Source organism: Elgaria multicarinata, chromosome 7 (assembly GCF_023053635.1).
Source record: "Elgaria multicarinata webbii isolate HBS135686 ecotype San Diego chromosome 7, rElgMul1.1.pri, whole genome shotgun sequence".
NCBI lineage: Eukaryota > Metazoa > Chordata > Lepidosauria > Squamata > Anguidae > Elgaria > Elgaria multicarinata.
In genome coordinates, this window is record NC_086177.1 from 54,561,675 (window position 1) to 54,575,000 (window position 13,326).

General features: G+C 38.4%; 1 protein-coding gene across 3 annotated transcripts in view; it reads left to right on the top strand.

Moving 5' to 3' along the window:
- Positions 1-13,326, top strand: part of EPB41L3 (erythrocyte membrane protein band 4.1 like 3) — a 108,565-nt gene that overhangs the window by 84,981 nt on the left and 10,258 nt on the right. For 2 of the 3 annotated variants that reach the window (XM_063130587.1, XM_063130585.1), the window contains 7 exons: positions 5,580-5,633; positions 6,455-6,490; positions 7,331-7,522; positions 8,934-9,008; positions 10,841-11,563; positions 12,064-12,186; positions 12,703-13,098. In XM_063130587.1, the coding sequence (XP_062986657.1) occupies positions 5,580-5,633; positions 6,455-6,490; positions 7,331-7,522; positions 8,934-9,008; positions 10,841-11,563; positions 12,064-12,186; positions 12,703-13,098 (1,599 nt within the window). The remainder of the gene's footprint in view (positions 1-5,579; positions 5,634-6,454; positions 6,491-7,330; positions 7,523-8,933; positions 9,009-10,840; positions 11,564-12,063; positions 12,187-12,702; positions 13,099-13,326) is intronic. The other variant, XM_063130586.1, reaches the window with a different exon arrangement.

The window sequence follows — 13,326 nt, forward strand, 5'->3', positions numbered from 1 at the left end:
CCCCGGCCTCAGGCTGGGGCTGCGGAAAAGGTGCGCCATAAGCGAATTCGCTTATGGCGTGTTAAGGGAGGTCTGAGCACAGCTTGACCCCGGATTCCCCTGTGCGTCATCTGGACGCACAGCAGGGAAACCAGGCCTCAAAGCGCGCTAAGGCCTCGTCTAGCAAGGCCCTAGGATTAGTAAACCAAACAAATGGTATCTGAAAAATATTGTCTAGATTTCAGTCCAAAGCAAACTTGCTTGGTAATAAAGCCCATTGAATTTTAGAGTGACCTGACTATATATAAAAAATACATAAAATTGGGTTGGATGTGATAGATTTTTGAGACTGGCTTGGGTCAGATAAACTGTCAAACCATGATATGGTGCTATGTGAATTAGCCATGTGCTCATCACACACTTCCCCCTTCCCTCAAATACTCCAATTTGATTAGTTACTTCTGCTTCAATGTAAATCATAGTTTTCTGTGGCATCTGAACTAGCAAGTTATGCTTTGTGTTTGTCTTTCAAAACAGGATTGCTAACCATGATTTGAAGCTAATTGGCAATCTTTGATTGACGAGCCATTGCAAACTATAGTTTGCCAGTTGTCATAGCAAATTATTTTCACTCAAGCAAAAGTAGCTAACTGGATTGTAGCATGCAGGGGGTAGAGGACAAGAGCAGGAAGTGCACAAGCTTCAAGCTTGCTAATGTAACAGGCAATTATGGCATTATATGTGAACCAGCCTTATGGTTATCCCAGGACCGGAATTTATGTGATAAGATTACACAGACTTGTGCCTAATCCAGGGTGCTTTCTCTTGTTGGACATATTGCATGAATCTTTATTTTAAACTTGGGCATGTCTGCATTGCATCAGCAAAACAAAACACAGCAGTTATGACAATCTAGAAAACGTGGTTGGAGTGGCTTTTATTCTATTTCAAATTTCCTTTGAAAAGTCCATTTCTGCCTGTTAGTTCCAGCAGTAGTACATTATTCAAAATACAAGCTGGTCAGTGATTATACTCATTGTTTTTAATCTCCTGCTCCTTGGAAAAACTTCACTTGGGGCCTGTTAAAATTTCATTTCCTTGTTCTGTATTCTCCTCCTATCTTCACTGTGTTAATAACCCTGTTCTTTTACATTTTAGTCCTTGAGAATGGTTCATCCACAGACTTGTAATTAAGCATTAAGGTATTGGTTTTAATGATAGTAAGTTGTCAATTTACGTATAAAAGCAGAACGACATTAAAAGAGTTTGTTAAGGAGAACTCCTTTCTGAATCATGTTCCAGGACACTCAGTCCTGAATCGTTACCCCTCATTGTGATAAATGTTTTATATTTGAGAAAAGCCTCTAGTGTAGAGATAATAAAGGGGCTGCATAAGCAGGTGAGAATTTAAAGATCTAATAAAGGGAGACAGACATAACTAGAGTCATGGTCTCTGCTTACTTGTCACATAATAAAGTGGCAGCACACAGACCAGAAGAAACCTGCAATCTACACTAGAGAGGTAATTATCCCATTCTCCTGTCACCAGTTTTTCTAGAACCCTGTGTTATAATACATTTAGCATAATGGTTGAAGCAATCCCACCAAACGTAAGGTCTGTTTAATAGTTACAATATGTACTTTGCACCTGTGAAAATATGTTAATTGTTGATAGTTGAATGTTAATTGTATTATACATTTGAAACTTACTATAAATGTAATCCTGCACATGTCAACTCTTAAGTAAGACCAAATGAGTTCAATGAGACTTAATCCCAGGTATGTGTGTATAGGATTGCAGCCGATTACTTTCAAATTAATTTTATTATAAAATTGGTTAATTTAAAGAAACATAATGTATCCCCAATTCAGTAAACAGGTTACCAGCAGAATAGCTTATTTCATGAAAACCTTGGCAGCTCATTGACCATGAATGAGATGGTGTAGCCAAAATTTTATTTTAGAATAGATAGTTCCAGCCTTGCTTTGGACTCCTGGATTGGTCCGATGCAGAAGGGTGACACCATTCCCCTCCCCAATGCTACCCTAGCCTTTGAATGTGGTCAGGGGACATGGAAACTTTCACACTACACCTCAGAAAGAAGCACCCCAGAACTGAGAATACTCTTTGCCAATTTCTGCAGCCCCAGAGCTGATCAGGCTCCATTTGAAAATGAACATTTTGTAGTTTTCGTTATTGCACAACAAAAAGTGTTGATTAGGGAAATAAACTTAGAAAACTTTTAGAAAATCTTTGAGCTGCTTCTGTGGGAGTATTTATATTCTAGTATGCCTTCCTGGGTGCAGTGTATGTATATTGCCTTTCAAATATTAAGCTTGTGTGTGTGCTGGATGATTTTGATGCATGTCCCTTTCAAATACATATGAAATGGGTTCCAATTTAAGCCAAGACATTATAAAATTTAGCACAGGAAATATATATGCGCATGCATCCTTCATGCTTGATGGGTATCTTGTGTATTTGTACTACAGGAACCATGACCAAATACAATCTATCCCATCAGTAGGAGTCCTTCCAATGATCAGAGATACAACAGATAATTTGTCTTTGAAGTGTGTGTGTGTGTGTGTGTGTGTGTGTGTGTGTGTGTGTGTTTAAAAGGGGGGATTAACATTATCAGACAATATGCTCAATTTTGGCAAATCCTATAATCAAACAAAAACAGGGAAATTTGAAACTCTACCCAGGTTTTACCCTGATCTGGTTTGCATATGTAGCAGAATGAGGAGGTAGAATTGATTAATTGTTCCCCAGCATTGTTTTTTATAGGGAGAAAAATCCAGCCCTCCCTATAAGTAGGAAGCAAGTACAGTAAAGAGTGTGCTGGGCTTCAGTCTTTCTCTCTGATCTACTGGGGGATTTTTGTTTCCTTGTGATGGGTTTCTTTACACAGACATTAAAAAAAAAGTCATCCTCACTGATAGACAAAAGAAGTACAGGGTTCTACCACTTCATATGGCTGCATGTATAGACCTGGCCTATGTATTAATCTAGAATTGACAAGAAGTATATAAGGGCCAAACTAGGCAGTATGTTACATGTGTGGATAGATTTAACATGTCTGTCTTTTGTTTTCCAAATAGCAGTGCTATTGATCAATTGAGGAATGTGATACACAGAAATGCGATACACCCTTGCCCCTCCCCAGTACTAAATCTCACAATAAAAATCTCCCCCACCCCAGCTACTATTTGCCCTGCAAATAGGGAGGAACTTGCTATTGACACCAATGGCAGCTTTCCCCCGTATAACAAATTACAGTCTCATAAGATTTTTTTGTTAGAACTGTGGCACAGGGGAAAAGGGATACTTCAAACACAAAGACAGGCACATTAATATAGTCGTGTATTTAACATAGTGGGGGGAGATGCAGATGTCACTTTAGTCCACAGTGGCTTAATAAACTATGCACAATAGCTTATTTTTGAAATAGTCCACGATGCTCCACCACACAACCAGGCTAATAAGCTACTGTGCCTAACCTGACTCTTCCCCCACCTTCTGTCCCACTGCAGTCCTCCCACCCAAGCAGGGGCGCTGTTTCACTCATTCATTACTTCGCTGCAGGGATTATGAAGAGTGAAATCCCAGTGTGCACCAGAACTGGGTGGCACAAATAAACCCTCGGAAGTTCGCATGATCGGGACAAAAGTTCATAGGCAGCCTCCCCTAGTTGGGAGGCACTTGATGACCATCAAAATCCTGTGCAGTTTACAACCAAATGAAGGAAAATCCAGGGTGCGTCAAAAAGAGGGTGTCACAAATAAACTCTCAATCACACATTCCCCCCCCCCCGGCTTGGCATTGCTGGGATAGATAGCTTCAAGTGGTCTTAATACCGCTCCAGTGCTATTACCCCAAATCACAATTGCATATCTCCCCCACCGACCCTGGTTGGCGTTCTGGGATAGATGGCTTCAAGTGGTCTTAATACCCATCCAATAATTCTCCCCATCCACATTGCTGGGATAGATGCCTTTCAGTGCTCTCAGTTATGCCTGCAAAGAATGGAGTGGCAGCAGTGATCTGAACTGCTCTTGCCATGCAACTCTATAGGTGAGCAAATTAACCCACGGAGCTTGACAGACAACACAATAACCCAGCCTGTGGATTATCAGAGTGAGTTATTTTGGTCAAATAAGCGATCGTGGATTTTTTTAAAAAAACAACCTAACAGATGACATGATAACCCACGATGGGTTACATAAACCACCGGGGCTTGCAAACCCATATTTATGTGAATCTGGGGTGCTGAAGAAACTCCCTGATTCTGTGCACGGCACCTGCTTCATAAAGACAACTTGCCAGGAGCTGGGAGCTCCTGTGTGAACAAATCTGCATCAGCTTCAGACTATCAGTGTATTATGTGCAACTTGACTGGCCTTGGAAAGGTTCTCTACATTTCCTCAGAATAGCTACTCAGAGCTTTGACACTGTTCTTGGATGATCATTTTAAAAGATGATTCAAGCCCTTGGAATAGTATTTGTTCTTCATATTAGATGTAGTTCACATGATGCCATCAGAAAGTATTTAACATAATTTTACAACAATGTTGTCTATGACCAGTAGATGTATTACTGATGCAAGCAGAACCTCTAATTTTAAAAATTGGGGCTCTGTGCGGCATTCGACTGCCTTTAAGCTTTACTTTTGTAAGAACTGTTTGTAAAATCTGATTTCCTCAACCCACCCCAATACTTCTTAAATTTATTTTAAATTTATTCTACCTGTATATTGTTGTTTATTTTCAGGCGCTCTTAACCAAGGTGTTCTTAATACATTCTCAATCACCAATAGATTAGGATGGATAATGCTGTGCTTTGTTTCACTTTGACCATTTGTACTGACTAAATGTCTTTATTTTCTTTTAAAAATATTGTCATGTTTTGTAATTTGGAATGAAAAGTATTTGCTTTTTTTGTTTTAATCCGTTACAGTTTTAAAAAGTATCAGCATCTCTGCCTGAGCAATTACACATGTTAGTTGAGAATTGTAATTCAAAGGCAGGATGTGGCAGATTCTGTTATGATTCATCATGTTCATTGAAACCCTTTGGTAATGCAGACAGCCTGATAGCCTTTTTACATGTGAGGAAAATAAAATCTGTACAAATGAGGGGCTGAAAGTCAGGTGACTGTTAAAGTAGCTTTATATATAAAATTATTTCTATATTTTCCCCTTCTAAATATGAACTGATTACACTACCAATATTTTTGCAATTTTTGTGTAATGTAGTGGGGAAAGTTTGCTTTCCAAGTTTTGCTTCTTATTAAAGCCACCTGGCTTTCTTCAGAAGAATTAAAGGCTACAATTACACACCTTTTTGTTTGACTAATAAAGCTTTAATACAAAAGCCATATACTTTGTACAGTATACCTTGAGCCTTCCTCTGAGTCTGGTCTTTTTATTTCTGACTTTGCTTCTTTTAAATGGTGTATAGTCTGAAAAGCAACTCAAGTGCAGTTCACAGGGATGTAGACTTGGCAAATCAATCTGTGACTTTTGTTTACTTACAAACTGGGTTTATTCTTATTCTTGCTTACCTGTTGGAACCTGGCCACTTGTACAACAAAACAGACTGACAGTGAAAGAACAGATACTGCAGCTGATGGTGAAACCACTGCCACAGAGGTTTGTACAGTTGCTATCATGTTGTTGCTGAAGAATTTAGCATATATCTTCACTCCTCAGATCCTGTGCATTAGCACTATAGTGCACATTTATTAATGAAACTGAGCACCACTTAAAATACACTGTGGGCTCAGGGTCTAATACCTGAGCACAAAATCCATACACACATTCCATGAATTAGTTGCAGCTTTTCACTCTAAAATACAAGTGGCAACTAGAAAACGATCAGACTCCACTGGCTAGTATTTTGAAAGCAAAAGCTGTAGGTGTGTGTCCTTCATAATTTACACACTGAGCATGTGTTTTGTATTCAGGTACAGAACCCAGCTTGTCATCATAATGGGCTGGGTGTACAGTGAGGACTAGGCCACTGAGGGTAAAATGAAATGTTATGTAAAATGCATAGTTGGCAACTAAACTGGTTTTTTTAGATGATGATGATGATGATGATGATGATGATGATGATGATAGACACAAGGGGATCCAAGTTTCACCAGCAGGGAATGCAGGGAACTAAAACTGCTTTCCCACACTGCAATTAGCCTTGGAAGATTTGCCCTAGTCACTAGTATGTGCATACAGGTTCTGTACGAACAGACGTTTCCCTTCATTTTAATGTAATGTCTCCTAAAGTAAAGTTTTTGAGAAAGCCCCTTGCAGGCAGGGCAGTTCTAGATGCACACTGGTGAGTTGTACCCACAAGAGATAAGGGTTGTCATAAAGATTACTGAGGTTATATATAGGAAGCACTGTTATAATTATTGTAGCCATGAAGTAATTTGTATTGGTAAGTTGCTTTCTTATCTTTCCTATGTTAACAGTCAGATCAGGAAGAAGATGGTGATCTCAAGTCACAGGTAGGTGAAAGAATGGGGTGTGTGACTAAACTGTTGGTCCTCTTCTTCTCAGCACAATGATCACTAATTTTGCCTAAAACAGAATTTTGGATCCTTTGAATATGGTGGCCCTTACATTTCCCTTTCTCTTTCACTTTTTTCAGAATAGTCTGATTAAGCGCATAAAGGGTGAAAATGTGTATGTCAAACATAGTAATCTTATGTTAGAGGTTGGTATTGGTATATACCAGTGCATGTACTGTACATGTGTTTTGACTATAGTGGTTAAGCTGTGGACCTGCACTACGATGCATGAGATACATATTCTCACTTGCTAATAAATTAAATAGTTATTTCTCATCTAAGATTAGGAGTTTTTCTTACACTGTTCTTTACAACTCTGTTGTGTATATATGTAGTGTTGCTTTTTTCAAAAGTCTCTTTGTAAGGTAACTTCTAGAATGTGTGTGAAATCTGGCAATCCATGCTCACATGAATGGGGACCACTTTACACATTGCGTTTTAAAGCATTTTCCATTATATATGACTGCAATAAACATGCATTTGCAAATGCATATTTAACACAAGTATACTTGCCAGGGAGCTGAGATTGGCTGTAGATCTCTGACAAGAATACACCCAATGGCAAATACTGGTTTGCCACAATGTTTTGTGTGAAGAGTCCTAAGAGTTTCTATACAACTATCCCTGAAAACACCACCGTTTCCCAAGAGTGTTGTGTTAGTGCTGTGAGACCTAATCCCATTAAGTCTTCTTTTGCTGACTAACTAACACGATATGATTTTTCATATCTTGTCAATTTAGATAAACAAAATTACAAAATGGTGTATTTTCCCCCAGGAACTAGATAAAAACCAAGAAGATCTGATGAAACACCAGACCAATATAAGTGAGCTGAAACGGACATTCTTGGAAACCTCCACAGATACCTCAGGGACCAATGAATGGGAGAAGAGACTTTCAACATCACCAGTCCGGCTTTCTGCAAGGCAGGAAGAAGCTCCTATGATTGAACCACTTGTGCCTGAAGAGGTGAGTGCTTTACTTTTCTGCCTTTCAGCTTCAATAGACCAACTGATTTTAATTTGATTAGTAAACAAAATATAAAGTTAGTCTACCAGAAATAATAGCTTGGTGTACAAAATGGTCAGGATATCCTAAAAAACTGAAATTGAAAGAGTTTTTGGTAGCTGGATATCAAAAAGATGGGAGCATTTTATCATTCTACCTGTTACTACAAGCAAGATTCTAGGAGGCAAATTGGTCAAAGATTAGCTGAACATTCAAATTCCTATTCCAGAATGTATGGCATACAATATATATCCAGGCAAGGTCATTATTTGTGCTTGACTTAGTCCAATTCAGTGAGGAGAGAGGGTATCAAAAAGGTAGACACATCATAGTCAGCCAGTTAAATGCTTGTTGAATGTTAAGGTTTTAAAAGTTCATCTTGGATTTTTCAACATGGACTACTTTGTGAAAGAGAAAATGTTATTCAAGGGCCAATAGCCCCTTTTAAAAGCAACCAGAGACAAATTTCCTATATTCTGCTTACTGCTTTATTAGTACAATTTTTGTTTATAGTACCTCCATATAGTTGGTTCATTGTGGACAGGTAAATAAAATTAAAAAGGTGTAATTCAAGAATCTTGAGCTTCCGCATATACAAAATGACTGCCAATACACAGTTATAGAACCCCACCATTAGAAAGAGAGAGACATGGATGGTGAGGCAGTATTTTAGAACTTCCAGAACAAGAATTCAGGTAGCCAAATGTGTTTAAAGTTATTTAATTGTGCTACTGATTAGAGTAGAATATTACCTGGGTGCTTTTTCATATAACTACACAATTTAAAGAGCTAGAGACTACCTTTATTTAATGAAAATTGAAAATCCAGGGAGGAGTCTGGAATATTCCTTAGGCTACCAGGCCCCACATGTAGCAAGTTGAAAAATCTTAGATGAGTTTTTAAAACCCTCGGGTCAATTTGTGGCCCTGTACATGAGCCTCCAAGGGTAATTAGCTGCAGACCACTCTAAAATATTGCTAGGGAATCAGCATGCACCTTGTTCTAACCCGGAATGTTAGAAAAGTGTACCCTAATCCTATGCAGAAATAAGCATGCTTAAGGTCGTTGAAATCAACGGGCTGAATACGACAAAATTTATATAAGATTTTGCTGTTAATTTGAAATTCTAGCTTTAATGGACTTCATTTTTTCCTTTTTGCCTAGAAATTATTTTTCTATCTATCTTGTTTATGTGTTTGTTCTAAGTAAAATAGTTCAGTAAGATACATTACTCAGTAAGTAATATATTACTCTAATATATTAGAGAGTGAAAAGAAAAAGCATGTTATAAATTACTTACAAGACCATCTATTTATTAAAGCCCATCTGTTTATTAAAAACATGCACTTCCTCAATCCCTGTTGTTTGTTAGACCAAAGAAGAAAGAGAAATATCTGAAAAACGTATATTTTTGCAGAAGGAAAGCACTACATACCTTGATTCTCAGGTAAAAAGCAAAGCACACATTCTTATGATTCAGAGAGGCTACATTTTGTGGCACTTATTTGATGAGCGCATTTTAAAAAGAAACAGTGGTAGATAGAATAGAATTGTGGAGCAGAACGCTGGAACAACCAAATGAATATATTTCAAAAGTTTATGACTGGTCTCCAAGCTTTTTGGGCCCATGAGTTCATCTCACAGTTTTAGGAAGTGTCCTGGGCACCACCACAAATTGTTGCCGGGCCATGGCTAGTGTCAAAGGACAAGTAACCTGCCCAAAAGGACAAATAACCTCCCATATCTCCATTCATCTATCCCTCTGTGCTTGGTCAAGTTTTCAAGTTCCGCAGGATGCATAATTTGACCGAATGAAAAGGTAAGGCTGGTTGGAAATGCACACAGACTACTTAGTGTGTTCTCTATTCAGGCAGATTGGAGAAGCAAATTTAAGAAGATCCTTATGGTGCCCATATGAGGAAGGAACATACTATTATGGGAGCCAGTGTAGAGAGTGTTGGACTGGGAATTGGGAGATCCAGGTACTAGTCCCCGCTTGGCCGTGAAGTTCACTGGGTGACTTTGAGCCAGTCACTGACTCTCAGCCTAACCTACCTTACAAGGTTGTTGTGAGGGTAAAATGGATAGGAGGAGGGCTGCGGAAGCCGCCTTGGGTTCCTTGCAAGAGGAGAAAACGGGATATAAATGCAACTATAAAATAAATATATACTGTTTTAAGGATCATAGAATAGTAGAGTTGGAAGGGGCATATAAGGCCATCGAGTCCAACCCCCTGCTCAATGCAGGAATCCACCCTAAAGCATACCTGACAGATAGTTGTCCAGCTGCCTCTTGAATGCCTCTAGTGTGGGAGAGCCCACAACCTCCCTAGGTAACTGGTTCCATTGTCGTACTTCTCTAAGTCAGGAAATTTTTCCTGATGTCCAGCCAGAATCTGGTTTCCTGTAACTTGAGCCCATTATTCCGTGTCCTGCACTCTGGTAACATGTAGAGCAGTCCTCACACTTTCCAAAGAGCTACCTGAAGTTATATGTGCTTAGCTTTTTTACTAGGATGGAAATAGAGTTTGAGCTGCCAGAGGGTGAATTGTCCCATTCTTTATTAATTCATATAATTGGACACTGAGTGTGCATTATGACTAAAACGCAATAGCAAATCAATCTCTATGAAAAAAAGCCTTTGGTACTAACTGTATAATACTTACACCTGAGTCATAGGGTGCTTCCAGATGAGCTTTTATTGAGTAATCACCCTGCCTCAAACACAATTTTATATGGGGAGTCCAAATATTGTAAGTGTGATTTATTTTATTGGGATGTGTGCTTGGGACTGAATCCTTAGAATGTAATGTACTGAATAGTTAATAGTACAGTATCAAGAATTGCTAATATGCAATGTTTTCAATATAATTTCATATCAATATATGCAATAGTGTTAGCTTGTGCTATGGGTTTCTTGGGAAACCTCATTGTGCAAGCTAAAGCTACTGGTGTTGCACTACCAAAACATAATGTGCATTAGCACAGTGGTATGGTAGGATACTGTCCAATGTGTTTTAACCAAATTTGTTTAGAAATGAAAACTACTAAGACAATGTGATATGACTTTATTACTTATTATGTAGCTACCGTTAGTTTGTACAAGTTGAAATGTTTAAGATGTCTTCAGATTCTTCAAAACTACAAAATGATAGAATGTAGAAATGTATATGTTCTTAAGATGGCTACCATAGTTTCCTAAAAGGTATTATATTTTAGTTTCCTGACACACAGGTGTAAACAATTAGTTGATCTAATTTAGCTTTTATATTTCAAATAGGGCACTGAGGATTGGGTTATTGTAGACAAAGTACCCATTGAGGTAGTTGATGGTGAATCGAAAACCATTGTGACATACAAAGTAATGACTGTGAGCAGTAAAACTGGTGACATCCCAGCTGAGCTTTTAAAATCCAGTACCAGTGACATACAGACCTTTGAGGACTTGGAAGGTGAATTGCAGTTGAAAGACGACAATAAGCAGAAAATGTACACCTTAGGAAAATCGTATGATACTGTTTCTGGGAAAATTGTAACCATGACCACTAAAGTAAAAGAGGGAGAAAAAAGTACTCCATCATCACTTGAAGCATTTCAAAAAATGGAAAGGGCAGTACCAGAATCTGTGAAAATCATTCCAGTAGCAGCCGAATATGAAATTCTAGAACCAATTACTGATGAAAAATCCAGAAGGTTATCTGATGCAAAAAGAAGGGTATCTGAATCATTGACGCCCATAAAAGAGGCAGACTCCCGCCTGCAGAGTCCTGAAGAGGAAAGTGTGAAGAAGACACTAAAGATGGATCAGGATTTGCAGTTGCGTGATACTCCTGGGAGCATGCAGATTGCCAGAGCTGAGAAACCTCTTGACGGTGAAGGACTAAAAGGAGAGGCATTTGGTCGGAAAGATAAGAGTATATCTGAGTGGAAATATTCCAGAGAACCACCCTTTACCATTGCTACTGCTCACTATGTTACTGAATCATCAGCATCAAGAGTAGTGGTAACATGCAACTTTGCCACAGTTTAAAGATAAAAGCATGACTTCTTTAGGCAATTCCCTCACTACCCTGCCTTTCAGTCCTTTTGCTGCTTGGCTTTATGTTGACAACAGCCAACCCAGCTTCTTATTATTTCCTCATGGTTTGAGTTGGTTAACACAGTACAAAGAAGGCATTTTTAGGTTTTTAAATACTTAAAATTCAATGTTACTGAAATGTAGTATGCTGCTATGGCTTGTTTTAGAAGGGGGAAAAATGCTTCACAAGACCAGCAAAATCCTAATGCTAACAATTCTGCTTTTTTAAAAAAAAAAAATACTGCTTATAGTCATTACAGATTTGTGCTAATTTATTTTCCCATTATTTTCCTCTATGTATCCCTGCCACGTTTCCTCCTCTCCTTTGTCTTGTTTTTGTCAATTAACATAATCCTTATGTGTGTGTCTGTCTGCTTCTCTTTGTGCCTGTGTATGCGTGACTGTACATTTCTCTGTCTATTTAGAAAAAACAACTCTCCGGTGAAAAAACTTTGGATGGTTCTGATATCTTCACTTTAATAGACTCTGCAAGGAAACCAACTGAGTTCATAGGAGGGGTTACATCTACTTCACATAGCTGGGCGCAGGTGGCCATTTGATTCCATCTTTAGAATTTAATTATTTTACCTTGACTGGACTGGGGATTATTATTATTATTATTATTATTATTATTATTATTATTATTATTATTATTATGTGGTGGTAGTGATATTTTCCTTTCTATTTTGCACATAAGTGTGCTGGCCTCATTTATGTGCATTAGTATCCCCAGAATCTGCATGGAAAAATACTAATGCACATGCTGGTTACTTTCCCTTCCTAGATTTAGACACACAGAAAAACCTCAGAAGAAAATCAGGGCTTGTTTGTTGTTCCTGAGCTGTTTAGTATATTGGAAGTACTAAGTAAGACTTTGTCATTATAATGAGAAAATGCACAACATTTGTTCACTTGTACCACTGTCCAGTTTTTGAGAACTCTCAAGCAATCACCCTATATAACGGATAAGATGAGCCAGAACAAACAATCAGCCAAGTTTAATTTTTTTAGTTCTATATTTGTACACCACATTAGCTTTTGATATTAACTTCTTTTCCCTGCAGAGAACAGAAGCAAAGACTGATCAGGAGATACGTTCTAGTGAAAAGAAGGAGGAGGAGAAGGAGGAGCCGCCACACGAAGCCATAAAGAAGGTTGTGCAAGAAACTGTCATGGTCGAGGAGAGACATGTGATGAGTGTGCATGCAAGTGGGGATGCTGCTAAATTGGCTGGTGTTCAGCTGGATGCTACAGCACAGGCAATGTCTCATGTCGCTTCTAGCATCAAAGGGAAGGAGGGCTCTGCTGTGACTGAGGGGGCTAAAGAGAAAAAAAGGCAGGACGCTGAAAAAACTGTAAGCAAACAGGAAGAAACTGCTACTGGTTTTCATGATCAGGAGGAGGAGCAGAATGCAACAGCCCATGTTTTGGATATACAGGAAAGAAAGCCTCTTTTTGAGGTAAAAATGTCCAATTAGACAATTCTGAATAAATTAATATATTCTTTAAATTAAATTCACTCATGAAGTATTAAATACATCATGCTAGATGATGATGATGATGATCATTATTATTATTATTAATATTATTATTGCGAGCAGTTTGTTTCTCATCTTAGGACAGCTTTATGTGTGATTGTTTCCTATGTGGATGGCTTCCATGTAGAAAAGATGAGTTTAGACCACATG